At 50.4% G+C, this 19845-nt stretch overlaps 1 protein-coding gene across 3 annotated transcripts in view; it reads right to left on the bottom strand.

Annotated features, from left to right (window-relative positions):
- Window positions 1–28: 28 nt before the first annotated feature.
- The window catches only part of cdc42bpab (CDC42 binding protein kinase alpha (DMPK-like) b), a 43317-nt gene continuing 23500 nt past the window's right edge, over window positions 29–19845 (bottom strand). Inside the window, exons 6-43 of one of the 3 annotated variants that reach the window (XM_029849235.1) lie at window positions 17242–17335; window positions 16397–16597; window positions 16169–16307; window positions 15947–16056; window positions 15772–15851; window positions 14878–15056; window positions 14647–14769; window positions 14231–14364; window positions 13947–14068; window positions 13739–13859; window positions 13232–13342; window positions 12879–13126; window positions 12003–12108; window positions 10737–10861; window positions 10030–10135; window positions 9792–9940; window positions 9616–9707; window positions 9417–9493; window positions 8503–8541; window positions 7849–7968; window positions 7331–7414; window positions 7144–7249; window positions 6918–7054; window positions 6694–6833; window positions 6524–6605; window positions 6223–6442; window positions 6093–6155; window positions 5766–6019; window positions 5571–5695; window positions 5283–5497; window positions 5113–5210; window positions 4907–4991; window positions 4477–4600; window positions 4246–4363; window positions 4053–4170; window positions 3820–3977; window positions 3088–3162; window positions 29–2207 (exon numbers count right to left, since the gene is read on the bottom strand). In XM_029849235.1, coding sequence (XP_029705095.1) covers window positions 2076–2207; window positions 3088–3162; window positions 3820–3977; window positions 4053–4170; window positions 4246–4363; window positions 4477–4600; window positions 4907–4991; window positions 5113–5210; window positions 5283–5497; window positions 5571–5695; window positions 5766–6019; window positions 6093–6155; window positions 6223–6442; window positions 6524–6605; window positions 6694–6833; window positions 6918–7054; window positions 7144–7249; window positions 7331–7414; window positions 7849–7968; window positions 8503–8541; window positions 9417–9493; window positions 9616–9707; window positions 9792–9940; window positions 10030–10135; window positions 10737–10861; window positions 12003–12108; window positions 12879–13126; window positions 13232–13342; window positions 13739–13859; window positions 13947–14068; window positions 14231–14364; window positions 14647–14769; window positions 14878–15056; window positions 15772–15851; window positions 15947–16056; window positions 16169–16307; window positions 16397–16597; window positions 17242–17335 — 4810 coding nt within the window. In that variant the 3' untranslated portion in view covers window positions 29–2075. The remainder of the gene's footprint in view (window positions 2208–3087; window positions 3163–3819; window positions 3978–4052; window positions 4171–4245; window positions 4364–4476; window positions 4601–4906; window positions 4992–5112; window positions 5211–5282; window positions 5498–5570; window positions 5696–5765; window positions 6020–6092; window positions 6156–6222; window positions 6443–6523; window positions 6606–6693; window positions 6834–6917; window positions 7055–7143; window positions 7250–7330; window positions 7415–7848; window positions 7969–8502; window positions 8542–9416; window positions 9494–9615; window positions 9708–9791; window positions 9941–10029; window positions 10136–10736; window positions 10862–12002; window positions 12109–12878; window positions 13127–13231; window positions 13343–13738; window positions 13860–13946; window positions 14069–14230; window positions 14365–14646; window positions 14770–14877; window positions 15057–15771; window positions 15852–15946; window positions 16057–16168; window positions 16308–16396; window positions 16598–17241; window positions 17336–19845) is intronic. The other 2 variants (XM_029849237.1, XM_029849236.1) reach the window with 2 other exon arrangements.

Below are 19845 nucleotides of genomic sequence, written 5' to 3'. Positions count from 1 at the left end.
CGTTAATAAGCACACGTTGAGACGCAGGTTTGGATCTGTAACACCCTCCGCTTTATTGAAATACATCGGAGTCAGGTTAATATGAGTTCCCCACACGAGTGTGGCAGCCAGTTCCAAACATTATTCCTTGGTTTGACCTTACACCTTAAATATTTTTAAATTTTTTTGTGCAAAAGAGAATCTACATCACCTGTAGTGGGTTATCCTCAGTAAAACGCCCAAACCAATCCAAAAAAATAGCAAATCCAGATAAACCAAACCGGGGGAAAAAACAAATGATTACATCTATAACATGCAAAACTGTACAAATTATTACAAAGCAAACCTAGAAAAGAGTGTAATATGATATGAAAGAAATAATATAGAAGGTACTGAAGATAAGACCTCACTGAAATGCAAAAGGCGTCTGAATTGTGTAAAGATGGCACCTGCCACGGCGTCTCGTCCTCGCGTCTCCTTCCTGCCACAAACACGTTACGCCACTCTTCGTCCATCCGTCACCCACTTCGGCTAAAGTTATTCATTGGTTCTGACATTTCCTGAGTTTTCTCCTCAAGCCGGGATTGGTTACGATCTTTTGATTTTCTGTACAATAACGGCCGACCATAAAAGCCCCGCCGAGACTCCGCCCACTCATACATTCTACAGGAGGAACTTAACGAGCTTAAAAAAAAAAGAGTTTGGTCGCTCCTCTTAATTCGGATAAAACGGAATAGCTAAAACTCTGGAATGGGTTGTTTCAGTCTGTTGTTGCGCTTCAAAGGGGGGAATGATGGCAGGAATTAGGGTTTCATCCGTTCGGAGCTGCTTTAAAGAGCCGGAGCTGTGGAATAAAGACGGAACAACGCTCGACGTTAAGCGTCGTCTTGGTGACGAAGGCGAGGGTCAACAACTCGAGCGGTAATAAATTATCCGTAAACTCCGTGAGATCAATAGAGGTAACAGTTTTTAGCAGCCAGGAGCTTTTTCCATCCATGGGGGGGTGGGGGGGTGGGGGGGGAGACATGAACCCAGGTCCAAGTTCACCCACACCACCTGTTTACATTCTCATTTAGTGTTTTCATCTTTAAGCTCTTTGATCATCAAAGAGTTTGGGCCTGGCGCGTTTCCGTTCTGGGAGTTCGGACACGTGTTCGGAGGTGAAGCCAGTAAAAACGGCACCTGTGAGATAAAGGATAAAGTTCACGCTACAGTTCGGGCAGTAGTGTCGATCGGCACTCGAATGGAAGCAGTGGCGGGAAGAAAAAAGTGGCAAACGTACGTATAAAAAATTAAAATCAATCATAAAAAAAAAAAAAGGAAAGTGGTTAAAAATGGCTTTTCCGTGTCAACATAACCAAAAATCACTCCCAAAAAAAAAAAAGGATTTTTTTTCTTACCGTTGCTCTGCGATATTTTATATATTACTCTACTCTGAACTTATGTACACTGACGTGAACCTGCGAGCTGCTGCGTTTCGTGAGGAACGTCTACGCTACGGCGACGGCGGTGGGTGATGTCGCTCAGAGCCGGCGTCCTTCCCGACGCTGCTGAGGATGGAACCCAAAAGGAACAGAAGTCACAGCAAAACTGAGCAAAAAGAACAATTCCCCCTCTTCGTTTTTAGCGGTTTTTGTAGCGGTTTGGGGTCGGTTGGTTTTCTCGCAGCGCCCGAGGGGAGCGAGTCCGACTCGGGTCGTGAAGCAAAACCTGATAAATAAATTAAAACATCCCCTAAAACCCGAAGGGTCTATTTACACGTAGAAATCGCTCTTCTTCTGTTGCATTGTGATGTTTGAGTCTCTGAGTGGGTCGGGAGGGGGGGGGGGGCTGTGGTCGGACCGGTCCCGCCTCCCTGACGGGTTTCTGCTTCCTATATAGTTCAATCATCGGCGCCCACGTGGACCGACGTCGGCGAGCCCCCTCCTGTCAGAGCCATCCTGGAAGCACGATGACACAGACTGGGACCAACGTTCATCAGGAGGTGCAGTTCTCTGGGCGGGAATGGGGGGGGGGGGGGGGGGGGGGAGGAGTGGCGATGCAAGAGGCGGTGGCGCAGGTGAGGAAGAGGAAGGGGGCGGAGTCCTGCGGCCACCTCATGTGTCCCAGGCCATCCGGTCTGTGCTCTCCAGGGACAGGGATTTTGTTTTGTGCGGGGAGGCGGGGCTTGGCGGGCTGCTGAAGGTGGAGCTGTTGGAGGCCGTGGAGTGACGGGGGGAGTCCGAGTCCTGCGGGGGAGGGGGGAGAAAAGAGCGCGAATTAGAGTGGAAATTGATTCAAGTTTAGCTTAAAGTTTCCGCAACATGACTGACGGGAAGTGACAACAAACACAGACGTGCAGGTGTGCTGGACCATCCAGGAGTTCCCAGGAACCCCCCCCCCACCCCACCCCGAGGCTAACCCCGCACCAGGTCTGATCAGTACGGCACCAGCCTAAATGTCCCCACTTTACTAGTAGAATACGCACACTCACACTGGTCCCTAAGCTATGAAAGCCCATTTCTCCCAATGTGGTTAAAAGAGGAAAAAAGCTGGAGAGAAAAACACAAAATGAGGATCAATCCCAATGCTGATCTCATTAACAGGAGACCTGGTCTGGATGACCTCTTAACCAGCTCAGCAGAGGCGGGCTTCCAGGCCGGACGCCAGCGTCTCCGTGACTTCATGCATCCAGGCCGGGATGATTCCTCACAGACGCCGAAGGCCACGATAATAACACGTGTTATTATCACTACACAAGCCTGCGGGAGATGGAGCCGAGCTCTGTGATCAGCCGGGTGGGTGGTGGGCAGATGCTAAATGTCCAGGTAGCGGCGCTCACGGCGGCGCCGGCCGATGGTCTGTATGACCGAGACGGTGCAGCAGTGGGGGTGGAGGTGGGGGGGCTCAGCCGGAGAGTCTCGTGTGTAAAAGCACGTCATGCTGCACACGCACTGATCACACCGTGTGTGTGTGTGTGTGTGTGCGTGTGTGTGTGCGCGTGTGTGTGCGTGTGTGTGTGTGTGTGTGTGTGTGCGTGTGTGCGCGTGTGTGTGTGTGTGTGTGCGTGTGTGCGCTCTGAGCGCGGCGGTGCTCCTGGGTGTGTGTTTGCTTGCTTGTTGACGTTACCTTCATCTTACTAAGCAGGGTCCTTAAAGCCCTTTTCAGATCGGGGGTCTTCTCGGAGGGGGAGACGGCCTGCCACTGCAGAGGAGAGTTCACACTCAGCACCCAGCCCTCAGACAACATGCCGGGGGGGGGGATGGGATGGAGATGGGGAACCACAGGACTCTGGGGGGGGGGTGGATGAGGGGTGAACTGCTGGATCCTGTCGTCCCCTCGGGCAGCGCCGGTTACCTCACGTCACACATGAGCTAATGAGGCCTCGCGGAGAGACTAGAAGCTCTGGGTGCTAGTCAAGGGGTGGGGGGGCCCGCACCCCCCCATCCTCCCTGAGGCCAGGATGTTCAGGATTGATGGGAACATTGAGAGTGGTTTTTACAGATGGAGCAAATCTAAAATCTAAAACAGTCGTGATACAGGAGCTGATGCTGTGGGGGGGGGGGGGGGGGGGGCACAGGTCCCATCAGACGGCAACGTGGTCGCGGTTACAAAAACGCAGCATTACAAAGACGAGGCATCAGCGCCGAAACGGAGGCTTACTTAGCATCAACGCCCCCCCCCCCCCCCCCCGACCAAAGTTTAGGCTCTGATAAAAGAGCAGCAGATGATTCTGTAGCATAAAGCCCAACCTGCCGCCCTGATTTCACCCTTTGATGCGTCGTCTTTGCGCCCTCGTGTTCACTATCATCCTGACTGGTTCAGTTAGTTGGGGGGGGGGGGGGGGGGGCACTCACTGACCTCTCTGTCGAACTGCGAGAGCGGCGCGTCCCCACAGTCCATCCCTCCTCCAGAGGACAGCGAGCTCTCCGACGGGGACGTCATGGTCTGGCGTTTGGAGCTGTAGCTGCCCCCCGACAGCTCCCTGCGCAGAGCGCTGCCGTTCTGGGAGGACGAGCCTGAGGACAGCAGATAGACCAGCATGAGGCGCCGCCCGCCGCCCCCCGGGGGGCCCATGGCGTCCCGATACTCACGGATGCCCAGACCGCTGCTGGCGCTCATGGAGCGTCCCGGCTCGGCCCGGTTCTTGGTGATGGAGGGGATGCTGACCGATCCGCTGAAGCCGGCGCGGCTCTCCTGAACACGGACGTTCTGGAGCGAAGGGAAAACACGGGGGTGAGAACGGGGTCGCGCTTCCGGGCTCTGCCCGTCCGTCGGGGCTCCTACCATGGGCAGGTCTTTGAGGATCTGGATCCCATCTCCTGGTCCCATGTGGGCCACGTGGTTGAAGTTGGTGGGGTTGGAGATGAGCTTGTTCCTCATCTCTGGATCTCGCAGCATTTCTCTGGACACAAACACACGGAGGTGAACCGCCGGCCGGCACCGGAGAGGAGCCTTTGATCTTTGATCTCCACACAATCCGGGAATCCTAATGTGACAGCGTCACCGGTGATCTACCTCCTCTGCTGCAGCCGCTCTTCCTCCGGAACCCTGAAGGAGAAGCGCCTCTTGTTGTTCATGCTGCGCACCATCTGCTTCCTGCTGTTGTCTGACGTCTCTGGAACCACCAGCTCGTCCCCCTCTGGAAGGTGACAACAGAGGCTTCAGGCGTGTTTACACGGCCGACTACAAAGTGTTGCAAATCCGCTCCAGCCTGTCACGAAGGAACAGCTGGAATGGCGACGCTTCGGAACAAACCAGAACGACTTCCCATCGAATCCGAGTTTTAAAAGACCCGGAAAATTCACCAATGAGGGAGGAAAGTGCTGAAATCAAGAGGCTGGTCGGTGTGGTAGGTGGAGGATGACTTCGTTAACAGGAATTTGGGATTTGTTATTGTTTTCGTCCTGCCTGCACCTTTTCCAGTGACCTGCTGGAAAATTCTTACCAGCCATCTTGTTTCTGAAGTAGATGAGTCGGACCGTCTCCAGTCCCAGCAGGTTCAGAGATCCGTCCACGTTCAGAGGTCGCACCTGGGGGGGGGGAATTAATAATAACCTCGTCACATTTAAACTATCCTATCAGTTTTAGGTGAATAATAAAAAAACGATCCCGATCTGGTCCAGCAGGTGGCGCCAGAGAAGAGCCACTGACCTTCTTCAGAGGGATGGTCTGGATCCACTCCATGTTGTTGACGTCAAACACGTCCACGGCGTTCTCGCTGTGCACCGACAGGTAGGGGGCGTTGTAACCTGGACAACAGGACAGCGTCTCATCAGCACCGCTCACAATGACCACCGGGGGACGTGCGCTTGCTCACTCACAGGCTGCGTTGGGGATCGCCGGCCACATGAGCTCCTGCTGGCGCGACCTTCGACCCTGAGAGTCCACGTACACGCCGATGGAACTGAAGCACAGCAGCAGCTCCTTGCTGGAGATTTCCACAGCGCAGAGGGCGTCCAGGCTCTGCTGGGGGATGAAGGCCAGGGTGTGGTCCTCTGGGTGGAGCAGGCTGACGGGGGACACGTCCCCGTGGACGCTGTGGACAGGACAGGTGTATTAGGTCACCTTCTGCAGACAGCAAAGATGAAGAACACCTGTTGAAGGAGCACCTGTAGCGGATGAAGCCCGACTGATAGCCGACGTAGAGCCTCTCGCTGAGCAGCCCCATCCACTGGACGCTGCCCGGGGCCTGCAGCTCTCGCAGGCGGCGGTGGCGAGCTTTACCTTTATTCACCTGCGGAACAACAAGCGCTGGGCTCAGGGGGAGAAAAGAGCAGACCCGCGTGGGGGTGAGGGCCACTGACCTCGTAGCAGATGATCTGTCTCTTCATGGCCACGCAGAGGCAGGTGAGCGAGCCGCCGCGCACCTGGCCCGAGGCGATGGTCTGGCAGCCTTTCGTCTCCGCCAGCTTGTAGGAATCAGTCTCACGGCCGTCCAGCGCCTGAGTCGGGAAGAGGCGGACGTGGCGGTTCCGGCCAGAGATGACGGCCAGCAGCTGCTCCTGCAGCATCAGGTCGATGTGATGCACCTTCTTGTTGTCCCCCACACGGATAATTTCTGGGGGAAGACACGGCGAGATATTCAGTAAGGTGGTTTCCGTCTGTCAGTCCAGCTGCTAACAGGCCGTTACCGTCTTTGGTGACGTGGACGACAAAAAGACCTTCCTCGTTGCCCAGGGCGACACGCTCGTGATCTGTGGGAGGAGTCAGAGTGAGGACAGACGGACGGGACAGAGGCCATGCGAGTGCACCCATGCCCACCTATGATGGCCGCCGACTGCGTGGTCTTGATGAGGGGCAGCGTGCTGTCATACGCCTCCTTGGGGACGTACACAAAACGGTCCTTCAGTTTATTTTTCTTGAGGATTCGGTGGAGCTCGTTGAGGAGGCCCACCCACTTGTTCCTGTCCTGGTCGCTGTCGGCCAGGATGAGGATGGAGGGCTTGTGGCTGCTGGAGGGGGAGAGCTGGGACGCCGTCACCTGAGGGAGGGGAGCAGACGTGGCGGTCAGAGGTCAGAGGTTACCGGAGACTTCTGTGCGTGGGGGCGGAGGAGGACTCACTCTGAATATACAGGGGATGTCTTTGCGGCTGGCGTGGATGACATCGGAGGCCAGGACAGAACTGACAGAGAACTCTTCGTCCCTGGAAGAGGAGAGCAAAACGGCGGCGTGAACGGATGTTTTTGCGCTTCTGAGTAAACGCCAGACCCGATCCTGGAAGCTCCTCCCACCTCATGTCTATGACCTGGCTGACCACCACGCTGGGCTGCGTCGCTTTGCCTTCCCCCAGCTCGTAGAGGAAGAGTTTGAAGTCACAGACCACGGCCATGGCCCTCTGCCAGCCCTTCTTCACCCCCGTCGGCTTTGGCACCTGAATTTAAAAGAATAAAAGACACTTTTTGAGTGTTGCCTTTCTTCGTGTCCCGTCAGCGTTAATCCACAGAAACATTCTCACCCTGACGTGGCCTTCGTACACAGTCCCGATCCCCCTCTGGGGGTCGATGCCGAGCGGGCCCTTGGTCTGATCTGGGGGCACAGGACACACTGCCGGAGCCTTGTCCGCGCACGTCACATGGCAGGAGAAGTTACACACTGGAAGCAGGAGGCAGATCAGACAGATCAGAGTTGTGACTGGGTTTACTGGGAGATCCCCCCCCCCCCTCTGAAGCCCCGGTCCTCACCTTCACAGGTGCAGCCCTGACGGATGAGCCCCACCATCAGCGACGTGCAGCGGTTACACTTGGTGGGCGTGTTGAAGGTCTTCACCACGAACTGATGTGCTTTGGACTGCAGCGACGACAGCGTTCAGCATTCACACACACACACGGCAGCAGATCTGCGGTCACGCGCGATTCAACAATGACTGACCTTTGGAGAGGAGCGCCCGATACTGCCGTACCCCCCTGGGCGCATGGTGGGGGTCTGGGCTGCACGCGGAGGGTGGTCTATCAGCTGTCATGGAAACACACACAGGTTCAGAACCTTTACAAAAACCTTTAAAAATTACATTTAACGACCGGACAAGTGTTTGGCGGTTTCTTTATTTAGACCCGTCTCTTCCAACCGGCACGTTTGTTTACACCTTCAACAACAGTCGGTCACGTTGTTCTCCTCTAATTGGACTTTTTACATTTCTCCATAATTGCAGCCGCGGTAACGGAGGCCGAAATGCAGAGTCTGGAAAATGCCCCTAAACGTGTTACGATGCACGTTTGGTCTTGGTTGCCAAGACAACAGAGTTTCTTCCCGTAGGACTCAACCCAGGAACTAAAGCAACATTTTGGTCCAATCGCAGCACAAAATATGTGACCTCAAAGCAGCATGTCTGCGTGCCGGGACGTGAGAGACTAAGTATTGGATTATATGACGGGTCGGGAACCTCTGACCTCTGTGGGCTCCATGTCGCTGGCCATGGAGGGAGAGCGCGAGCGGGACTTGAGGTGAGACTTTGGGTCGTCTTCTCGGGATGGAGTGTTGGGGTGGGTGAAGTTATCCATGGAGTCCACCTGAGAGGACAGAGGCAGAGTGGAGGGAGGCAGTGATGAGTGAGAAAGGATGAGAAATGAATATCGGAAGAGGATGGGAAAGGACAGAAAAAGCCATGAGAAGGAGGAATAGAGAAGGAATCACGGTTAGTAAAGGCAGAGGACAACGTGCAGAAGCTAAACGGCCATTGCAGAGAAATGGAAGACGGGATAAACAGATGTTGTGGTCTCTGCTGGACCACCACAACGTTACTGCCACCCACAGGATAACACAGCCACACGCTATCCATGCTAATTCCAGAAACCACAAACGCACAGCATTCATCATGCGCGGCTGCTGAAAAAAGCGACACCGAAAAATAAAAATAAAAAACAACACAGACAACAACAAACACCCGTGCCAGAGAAAACACGAGAGTTCCAGTTTTCCAGAGCCCTGTCATGCAGTCGGACCACAGGAGACACACGGAGGGAGTGAACAAGGAAGCCACGGGGACAGCACGGCACATTCAGACACGAAAATCAGTGATCTGAGAGAGCAGGGATGGTGCTTACACGTCTGCCTTTGCTAGCTGGGCCGACGGATGGCGAGCGCTTGGGTGGCAGAGAAAGAGAGCGGCAGAGACAGATGAACGTGTGTTAGAGAGGCTGAAAACACTTCAACAGTCTGAAGGAGAACGCCAACGTTGGCGTCGGTGACATCAGCAACAGCAATTACAAATCCGTTGATATTCTGTAATTGTCAGGTGTGTTTATGACTTCTGTCCACCGGGGCCGAGGAGGAGCTGACGGATGGTCCGTTGTTGGAAACACGGGGAAAAAAACAAGGTGATAAAAAAGGAAACAGCTGGAAAACAAGGAGCTGGTGGAGCACAATGAGGAAAAATACAAACACAAGAAGCTACACATGATTCTGAGATGCTAGTTTGGAGTTTTATACAGCTGGAGCATTATTTGAGCCAAGCTAGGCAGAGCCATTCCATTAGCTTCCTAGCCGGCTCACAACTAGCACGCTGCTAAATAAAATGCACAACGCTGCAAAAATCGTCACTCATATCAAAATTCCCTTTGAAAATTTGTCATCTAAATGCAGAAAAACTGATTTAAAAATGCAAATAACAGCTACATCTGGTGACTGTTTTGCTTTCCAGTGTTTTTTTTTTTTTTTTTTTAAATACTTTTTCATTATTTAAAATGGCCAAACTGACATTTCTTGCAGTGTTTGTGCTGAGTTTCAGTTGTTGATGCAGAATCTTTTGGACAGATCGTCTCAGCTACTGTTACAGACACACTCATCTTACAAACTTACGTCTTCCCAAAACTCTATTAAAGAAGATGAGGATGAAGAATAAGAGTCCTGGTGAACCAGTGAATGAAGCAAGAAAGAAACAAAAACATTGGTCTGAACAAAACGGCAACAGAAAGAAGAAAAAGCACAGGCGAGTTTTCGGTTCAGAGGAGGAACTTACATCGAACTGGTCCAGCGCTGAGGTGGGGGCGTTGAGGAAAGCCAGGAAGGAATTCTGGGAATCCTGGTGCTTGACACCTACAGACACCAGACAAATAATACAACTGCAAGTTTAAAACCATCAAAGAGGGTTTAAACTCAGGCGGTCACAGGACGGCTCAGAGGCCAGGGCGGCCCCACGTGACCCGTTTCCACTCTACCTCGTCGTAGTCGCAGCTCCTCCGTCTCTTTCTTCAACCTGTCGATCTCAGCCAGCAGCTCCTGGTTCTTACTCTCCATATCCTGCAGTTTACTGGTAAACCCCGACAAAAGCGTCAATCATGCGTCGGATGTTTGAGGTGTTGCTGTTCTGTTGCCAGTAACGGTGTTAGCGTACCATTCTGTAGAGATGTTGCCTGCTTTGACTTTGTTCAGCTCGTCCTGGATGCCCTGCTTGGCTCTGATCTCAGCATCCAGAGCCGACTGCAGCTCCAGACGCGCCGACATGTCCAGCTTGGCGAAACGGCGCATCTTCCATGGCATGTCCTGAGATAGGTACAGATAGGTGTCAACACCACAGGTACATAACAGGACAGTTACTGAGTGAGAGCGCGTGTGTGTTCGTGTGTGTTCACCGTTGCTCTCGCGCCGAGGCTGGTGTTTCTGAGACCCTCCAGCTCTTCTGTCATTTTCGTGGCCAGAGCCTGCAGGTAACCTCGAGCATCCTTCTCATCACTCACCCTGCCGCAAACACACATTTGCATTTAGACATGCACAAATAAAACACCCTGTTTGAGACAACACCCCGGTGTGTGTTCTAAAGCTGCTCACACACAGGATATAGCTAACTTTAATCACATATCCTTTGCACTCAGTAGCTCCGGCACAAACGCACACTGACACACTTTTTTATTAAACACACACGCGCTTTAAAAAAAAGTTCCTGTTTCCGTGTTTAAACAGTATGTTGCAGTAGTTCATCATCTCCACCAGAGGGCAGCATCAACATCTCTAAATTAATTAGTGTATTTTTGGACCGCTGAATGTTTGTGTGTGTGTGTGTGTGTGTGTGTGTGTGTGTGTGTGTGTGTGTGTGTGTGTGTGTGTGTAATCTGCAGTATGTGAAGACTGCAGCCTCTTCCAGCAGAGGGAAGCTGGGCAGCTGACACCTCGCCAGCTGCTCAGGGAAGTGATCTGAGAGGAAGGGCAGGTCTGCGAGCCCTCAGGTCCTCGCTGGCATTACAGAAATGTTGCAGCCACCCAACTGACTAGTGCACAAGTCAGGAGTGTGTTTGGGTGTCTCAGCAAGTTGTTTGACGGAGTGCACATGTGTGCGTCTCACCATTGGATGATTTCTGTGATCTGAGCCTCCCAGTGAGCGACGCTCTCCTTCTTGTCGGCGAGTTCCCTCATCTCGTCCTCCAGCTGCCTGTTGGAGCTGCTCACCTTCTCAAACGTGCTGGTGAGCTGAGAGGAGACAGAAGAAGCACAGAGTTAGTCTTTATACGCCTCCTGCTTCCTCAGAGTTTAGTTTGTGACTCTGGTATTTCCCGATCTCCATTTTTAATTTCTGAACAATAAAGATGCAGGCGTCAGTCAAATAAAGGACACATGAGCTCCTGTTGGAGGCTGAACACGACAACTGTGCTGAGGTGTGAAATAAATCACCAGGCTGCTGCAGACTGTATCAGATTTAACAGCCAGGCCCCTCCTGCAGAGGGATCACAGCGTTTTCCTGAATCACTAAATATAAACAGAATCGCTTGTAATTTGGTCATTTCTTTAAACCATGGAGCTGGTTAAAAATCAAAATAACATCTGGCACAAAAAGACTCGGTCAAACTTTATCGAGAAGATGATTCCTCATAGAAAATACTGCATCTACGAGGCTTTTAGGAAAAGTCTGTGGAGCCGAGAGGCCGGACTTTAATCCCTGATTTGAGCGCCACCAGTCTAAAATGTAAAAGTTGCTTTAAAAGCCAAAACAGAATAAGGAAACCAAGCTCGAAGCTGATAGAAGTCCGAGAGTTTTCACGCATAAATCAAGTATAGACACTAAAACATGTGCACAGACGGGTCTAATCTCCCTTGATGGCTTAAGCTTTTCCAAACATCGTTCCTCAGGATGTGAAATAACAGAATAACACTCCAGCTGTAACCTGCCATCACTCCGGTGGCTCCCACGTTCCCGCCGCTTCATCCAGATATTTTCTGCTTTTATCAGACTTTGAAAACAAAACGCAGACACTTTGTTCCAAACGTGCCTCCCACCGCCACAGCACCAAATCCTACTGGAAGTCTTTCTGAACTTCCAAAGTCAACAGAGCGTCGCTCCATCCGAGCGCGGCTGTTTTTATGGTGGGTATTTAACAGTGATTTCTTTGGCGTAGCCGGGAGGTGCAGGGTGGGGGCAAGAATGTGATGACAGGGTTTGGGCCAGACCGGTGGGGTAACCTGGGGTCAGGGAAACGTGTGCCTACATCCTCTGTGTGTGTGTGTGTGTGTGTGTGTGTGTGTGTGTGTGTGCCACCAGCTGCGAAAGCAAGACAAACCTGTTCTAAATGTGAGTGTTTTCATTATTTTGAGCATATCTGAACAAATATTTTACCTTATCCAGCTCACTCGACAGCTTCTTGTTTTCCTCGGTGAGGTGGGTTCTTTCCCGCTCGTACTTCTCCTTGAAGTCGGCCTCGAACTCTTCACGCTCGCTTTGACTGGAGAGCAGAATGGGAGACAAAGGTGAAGTAGTGGCGGCAGGAGACTGCAGTTCGTTTATTCTATATCCTGAATTCACAGCTGCAAAGTTAATTCCTTTAATCTTTCAACAATGGGACTTTATTCAGAGATTCTGAGGTGGGGGGGCAGCTGCTCTGAGCTGTCACTTTACATTACAGGACCATAAATCTAAAGGAGGGGGAAAATATGAAAAACCCAATCAAAGGCTCAGCTGACCTCCCGCCTGCCCCCATGTGGATCTGCATATTTCCCAAATTCAAACATTATTCAGCCCAAACACATTAATGCAGTTAGAGTCTGATCCAGTAGCCTTTGAACGTGATTTAGAAAGTAGTGAGAAGAACATGAGAGGAAGGGCAGATGGGCAGCAGGCTACACAAACACCGCTCTAAAGCTCACCTCAAAACACCAGATTTCATTAAAATTCCACTAAAGCAGCAGTTCTCAGAACAGGATCGGATGCCCCCAGTACCAACCAGGAGGTCAGCAAGACAAATACAGCCTTCATCTTCTGCTATTTAATATTTTTTATAGAATGACAAAGACGAGTGACACGAGGACACATGGATGGGTGGAAACAAGAGAACTAAAAGAGATATGAGCTTCAATTAAACGGAAATTACCTGATGCAATGATGACTGAAAAGAACAATGAAGGACACAAATATTGAGGCTGCAATAATGTAGATACCATAAAACAGGATTCATTTGTTTTGATGAGAACATGATGCAGAAATGGACTTAAGTACCTCTCACGGCGAGTTTTCTCCAGCTTGTCTTTGAGAACCAGGACCTCCTTCTGGAGAGCAAGGTGTTGGCTCTCTGCGTCTCGCAGCTCTTTGCGCAGAGCCTTCAGCTCGGCGCTGTGCTGGGCTTCCCTGCGCGCCAGCTCCTCCTCGTACAGCAGCGTCTTCTTCTCCAAGTCTCCACGCAGGCGTCCCACCTCCTGAGCCTGGTCCACAGAGGTCGGGGCTGTGGAGGAGCCAGCCTGCTTCAACTGGAGGTGGAGGAGAAGTTGAGGTGTTAACATCCTCCGTACCAGAACCCACACCAGGTCTGATGAGGACACGCTGGCTACAGAGTCGCCTGTTTGCCCACTTACCTTCAGACGTTCCAGCTCTTCCTCCAGCTGTCGGCTGTACTGCTCGTTTCGCTCCCTCAGCTTCCTCTCTTTCTGAGTCTCCACTGACTGCTCCTCCGCCTGGGATTCCATCTGATAAATGGATGGGATGATAAATGACTATTTTCCCTTATACCCATTTCAGAATAGGTTCCCACTGTGCACAATAAACTACAAGTGGGAGCATCAGCACATCAGAAATCTACCTATAAAAATGGTGCAATTTGTAACCGATGTTTTATATAACATGACATTAGGAGGCCAATTGTTGCATTCTCTGCTCCAAAAAATAAAGACCAAAGCTCCAGGATGGAGCAACTCAAATGTGTTGCAAGTATTTAACTGGTAAATTACAAGTTGCACCATCAACAGAGCTCTTCAGGTCCTTACAAAAGGTGCCAGTGATAACTGGAAAGTACAGAAGTGTCAACCAACCAATAAGCAGGAGATAACGGGGGGGTTCTAGCAACCACGGGGGTTCTACTCTACCTCCTTCTTCGCCCTCTCTGCCTTCCGCACCTCAAGGCGGAGAGCCTCGACCTTCTGAGTCTGGCTCTCTATCTCCTCCTCCTTGTCACGCAGCTGCCGAGCTAAGCGCTGTTTGGCTGACCTGGGAGGAGCAGCAGGATGGAGGCATTACATTTAGCTTTGGAACAGGTGTATTACAATAATATTAAGAGCGCATCGACGGTCCAACCTGAGGTCTGTGAGTCTCTCGTTAAGCTCTGAAAACTCCTGCATGGCCAGTTTCCTCTGGCTGTGGGCTTCCTTCAGCTCCTTCGACTGGCACCTGAGCTTCTCTGTGGCCTCCAGGATATCCTGAAAACGGGAATTGGGGAGATTTAGAGGCTTTAGTGCCCCTTAAGTTGCGTCTGAATCTGCTCTGTAATCAGCGACTAACATTGTCGTTGTCTCCTGAAACAGCATTTAGGGTTAACAGGAGGATTAAAACATCACACCCGTTCCTTTCACTCAGATTACCTTGTGCAACTCGTCACGCTCCTGTGTGATAGCTTTCATCTGTTTCTCCAGAGTTTTGACATGTCTGGATGAGTCCTCCAGGTCCCGGCGAGCCAGCGACACATCCTCCAGCTGCTTCTCCAGCTGCCCCGAGTCTGACACAAACAAACACGAAATTACGTGCTGAATTTTGCCTTCGGAGAGTCTAAATTCCACCTAGAGAAAGTGTAATCTCCGCTAAACCCCACTCTCAAGAAATCTACTGAACATTTAACATCAGCCCGTTTTTGGTAAGATCAGCAAATTATAATTACATATCCAACAGCTTCTGCAGTTATGCACGTAAAAAGCAATTAGCATTTGTCAATTACTGCACGTTGCCGAGAGCCTCCGAGGTGTCTCCCTGGGCTAAAAATAGTAAATATCCTGATTCTGACCAGCGATTTGTTTCTTGAGCACGTCGATCTCACTCTTCAGGCTCCTGATCTCCACTTCCCTGTTAGTGCTGAGAGGCCCCTCGCCCGTCTGGTGCTGCAGGGCCTGCACAGTCTGCGTCGACTCTGTGACGGAACATTCAGAAGCATTTCATAATATATATAGAATATCATTATCTTAACAGGCTTCCATTTATTTGGAGACTTAAACAGCTCATCTGTCGCAGAACTCACCCTGCAGTTTGCGTGTCAGCTCTAGTTTTTCCTGCTCCAGGCGGCGGATCCTCCTCTCGTAGGCTTCCGTGGCCAAGCTGTCCTCCAGGCTGCGCTGGACATCCAGGTCCAGCTGAACCTTACCTGCTTTACCGGGTTCCACGGCCAACTGTCGCAGGCACCCCCGGTCGGATAAGGTACTACATGGGGAAGAGGAGAAGTGTTTAATGGAGGCGGTAACAGTTTCCATCTTTAACCAGCGTTTCAGAGCTAAAATATGGTTTGTGGATGCGGTTTTTGCTGCGTTTGGCATCAGAGACATTCTGATAAAGATGAAGGTTCCAACATTTCTGAGTTCAAACTGAAATGACAGGGATGCAGCGGAGAAGAGAAGGAGAAGTGAACTACAGACAGATGACGGAGAATGTTGACTCATGGAGGAGAGGGAGCAGGAGGAGGGGAGGGGAACAGCAGTAACACAAAGAAAGAGAGGAGTAGGGAGGACGGGGAGAAAGGGTGGAACTGGTCATTATCACTGAAGCTCAAAGAGATAAGGAAGTCATGGTGGATTTGTTGCTTTCTCACGGGTCGCCTTCAGCGTGAAGACGAGGCATGAACATCACCTTATTAGGGAGGGGAGCTAATTTAATACTCCTCTGCCTCTTTGGGATGGAGAGATAAGACGGGAGAACGTCTGTCTGGCAAAAATCTGTCCATTTACATCATCTAATCTACACCTCAGCTCCCGTCATACAACAGATGAGGAAAAAAGACATTTGTAATCTTGAATGACTTCCACTTTCTTCAAGCTTTGCAGGGATTTAAAACTGCCAAAAACGGCACAGCTGCAAAAACAACCCTTATTTACAGGCAGGTACTGTAAATTGTGTAACTGATCTCCACGGTAACACTCACCATTTACTTGTGTATGTAAACCCCACAAAGGGCAGATGGAGTCCAGAGAAGGCCGTGTGGGAGGGAGGAGGCATGGTTTCCTGAGAAATGATTCAGCCATATTAAAAACACAATCCCTTCATGTCTTATGCAACTCTAAAAACACGTTGACCGTGTGGCGTCGCTCTGCACTCACGGAGTTCTTCAAGCAGTCGTCGTCCACATCGAAGTTGGAGGTGTCTGTAGGACTGCTGACCTCGGGGATGTACGGGGCCTCGCATGTCAGGATGTTTTCCCAATCGATACCTGAAAACAAGGCATAGAAGCTGAGTCACGTCTGTTTAATCGTGCTGTTGTTCACGGCGTTCCTCCGACTGCAACTGGAAATTAAAAGAAGATCCGTGTGGTGAGACTGTACCAGTGAAGAACGGGTGGTGCTTGAAGTCCTCAATGCCGTTCTGACCCAGTCGGTGCTCCCGGCTGCAGATGAGTCTGCGGATCAGGTCTTTGGCCTCCTCCGACACGTCAGTCATCTGCTGGGGGAACTGGAATCGCTCCTGGGAGGAAAGGAAGGGCGTTCCGTCAAGGTTCCCGGCATCAAATTTAAAACTGGAGAACTTGGGTGTGGTGTGGAGCACACCCTCACCATGTGGTTCATGATCTTCCCATAGGTTTCCACCAAAGACTCAGCGTAGAACGGAGTCTCTCCGTACAGCATCTCATACATGCAAACGCCCAGAGACCACCAGTCACACTCGGGGCCGTACTTGCCCTTCCCATCCTCCATGGCCTGCAGGATTTCTGGGGAGATGTAATCAGGAGTCCCCACAGCCACTGAGGACTGGACCTGGAGAGAAGAAGCCCAAATCTTAACACATCAAAGTATACTGTTGGCCACGATAGTTAAAATTCTATTTAGCAAACATGTCTGGGAAAAAACTGAAGCATCGCAGAGCAGAAACAAAAAGCCAAACTGAGCAATAACGAAACAACACGCCAAGATTTTAGGGGAATTCTGAATTGAAAAGCAGATGTCAGTATTCTGGAATATTCTGGTGTAGAATTCTTTACAAATGGTTGTCAGAGAGGAGGAGGGGGGGAAAAAAACATGTTGGAATCTGAATCTCTGACATTTTGGCGAAACTTCTGTTATTCAGGAAGCCATTTTTAATAGTCTAAAGACCAATGACATCTTCTCTTATCATTAGTCAAGCAGGTCGTCATTCATCGCTTCCATCTGTAGCAGTGTTCCAAAAATGGTTCCCGAGCCCCCAGTTATGCTAACGCCACGGGAAGGAACGGTGACACTTCTCTGACCGTTTGGTTCTGAACTGTCAGAATCAGGATGCGGAGGCACAGCCAACCCACTGAACCACATGCTCCTGCTTGGAGACCCCCGAGGGTTGATGAGGAGGTCAGTTTAAGCTCTGGTATGTTTGCTTTGGAGCCGCGGAAGCGTTAGCAGCAGGGCGATAGAGGAAAACATCTCACCGTCCCGTCCTCCATGAGTCTGAGGCATGAGCCAAAGTCAGCCAGGCGGATGTGGCCGTTCATGTCCAGCAGAATATTGTCCGGCTTTATGTCCCTGAAACGAGAGGAAGAAGAACCGTCGCCATGTAATTAAATCACACAACCTGTGGAAATTTCACTTCTCGACTCGCTCTAGAAGCCAACGGCTTAAACAGGAGACACAATCGATCCTTGTGTGCGACAAATTCACATCAAAACTGCACAGCAAGCACCTTTAACACTCTCCTACCCCAGAAAAAAACCCTGTGACCTTCGGGGATCCACTCCCGTCAGCTTCGCCAACAGTGTTTGTGAGCACAGGCGAATTAGGTGGCCGGGGGGGGGGGGCTCCTGACAACACATTCTTTTGCAGATGTGTACATGGCAACCACTGCAGAATTCCTCCTCGTTCTGCATCTGTTCTGTATTACTACCGCTAATGATGTGTTTATAATATATCCTGGGACTGCGGCTTGATTCCAATTAGTGGGATTCGCCGTTACACGAGGTCTTCTGTCTGGCAGCTTGACCGGCTGGACAGGCTCAATGTCCCTCAGACACTGTCCATAAAATGGAAATAAAATGAATGTTTGGAGTTCATTTAGACCCTACAACATCTGTCAACAACAGGTGGGTCCAGTTAGAAGGACACTCTTATCTTCCACGGTGGTCTTTGGGTGCTTTCCACCTAGCCCATTTGGTTTGGACTTTCAGTTTGATTTGAAACATTAGAGCTGTGCAGCCGTCCTCCTGACTGGTCTAGACCGAACAGCAAGACCCAGGTCCAGTAACTGAGGTGGGCTCTGTTGGTGGTTTGATCCTAAACAATACTTCAGGTCCATTTATAGGACAAGGAAAAATTAAAGGTGCTATTTGTATATTAACAGATGAGCTGAGGGCTCTCCAAGGGCGTTAATGAGACATGCATCAATCAGACCTCTGTCAGGCCTCCCCGTGAAGAATTATGGAGGGTTAATCTGGGGTTCTGTGGAGGTCCAGACTGGACATCTGTAAAAACAATGTGCCACTGAGGTGGAACAACCATGCTGCTGCGATCGTTAACAACAGTTAGCATTGCATATAGAAGGAGGGGGGTTAACAGCGGAGAAGGTTGAGGAGAGGAGAAGAGAAGAGAGGAGAGGGAGAGGGAGAGGGAGAGGAGAGGAGAGGAGAGATTGAATATTGGCTTCAAACAGACCAACCTGCGCCCCATAACAGTTAAAATGAGGTCACAAATGATGTCCATAAGATTCCTGCCAAACCATTTTCACCAATTTGATGTAAGGAAGCAGGAGTGAATGTGTTAAATCTAATGAAATCCTCACACACCACTCTCCACGTACGTATGTGACTCCAGATTGAGCAGATATGAGCGTTTCTTGAAGGTTCCTTTCATGTGTCATCAGCCACAGAGCTTTTCAAGGCTCAGTCATCCTCCAGCAGCGTTAATAGTCCCGTCTCCTGGGGTGGGGGGAGGAGGTGGGCAAGCTTCAAAACACACTATAGAAGCTCTTTCTAACTCAGTTTACATCACGCCTCTTTTCTGAAGATCTCGACTGCTCCAAGATGACTTCCAGATTGGACGCCGCTTTCCAAACTGGATCTGAACGCAGTATTTAAGAGGGAAACCACACTCTGTACCCAAATACGTACATTTCTATGGAGAAACATGAACTTTGGCGGGAACAAACGCACATAAAAATAAGCGTCAGGTCTCCTGAAGGTTGTGTTCTTTGAACAGGGCCACTGAGGATTTAGATCTCTCCGATAAAATTTTTATGGCTTGAAAAAGGAGATTTATCTTGGACTCCCAGGCTGCTCTAAGGTTTCTGAACTGTCTTCTTAACTTTAGAAACTCAAACCTCAACATCTTCGACAGCTTAGGCAAGAGGACGCACATTTGGCTACAACAGGAGGAAAAGTATGCAGCTTTTGGCTAACGGCTTTATAATGTTAGAAACAGAATCTGTGGAACATTTTTAACCTTTAGAAGAGCTTTTACATGCTGGGAGAAGTTAATCATCCAAGGCTTCGCAACATTTCTCGAAAGGAAATGTCTGAAACCTGAAATTTAAAATCAGACATTAACCACTTTATTCCAACTTTACACATTCAATAGTAAAAATGCCGATTTTGCAAGTTCCCTCGTGACATTTAAAGTAAATGCTAATGGAACAGGTGGAAACCTGAAGACTGAAGACAAAGACAGTACATCCCAAATGAAAAATATTTGCAAACTTAAAATTAAAGGAAGATAGTGTGCGTGCATGCGTGCGTGCGTGTGTGTGTGTGTGTGTATACACAGGTGTGTCATTTGCCTGAAAGCCACAATCTACAACGGACACTCCTGCTCAATGTGTGAGTGTGTGTGAACTCGTGCCTGCTGGTGTGTATGCAAATGTGTGTGTGCCAGACAAACGGCTCAGTGGGGGTGGGCGCGGCGCCGATGCTGCCACCGATAAACCATTTAGTACCCAGCAAAGCCCGTCTGCCCACTCCCCTCTCTTCTTCTCTCACTTCCTCTCTGCCAGGTCTTTCACTCAACGGCAATAAAGGAAATGTGACCCCTGAACTCTGCTTGGCAAT

Source organism: Takifugu rubripes, chromosome 16 (assembly GCF_901000725.2).
Source record: "Takifugu rubripes chromosome 16, fTakRub1.2, whole genome shotgun sequence".
Classification (NCBI taxonomy): domain Eukaryota; kingdom Metazoa; phylum Chordata; class Actinopteri; order Tetraodontiformes; family Tetraodontidae; genus Takifugu; species Takifugu rubripes.
The sequence above is the reverse complement of the archived record's forward strand: the minus strand, read 5'-3'. Positions and strand labels throughout refer to the sequence as shown.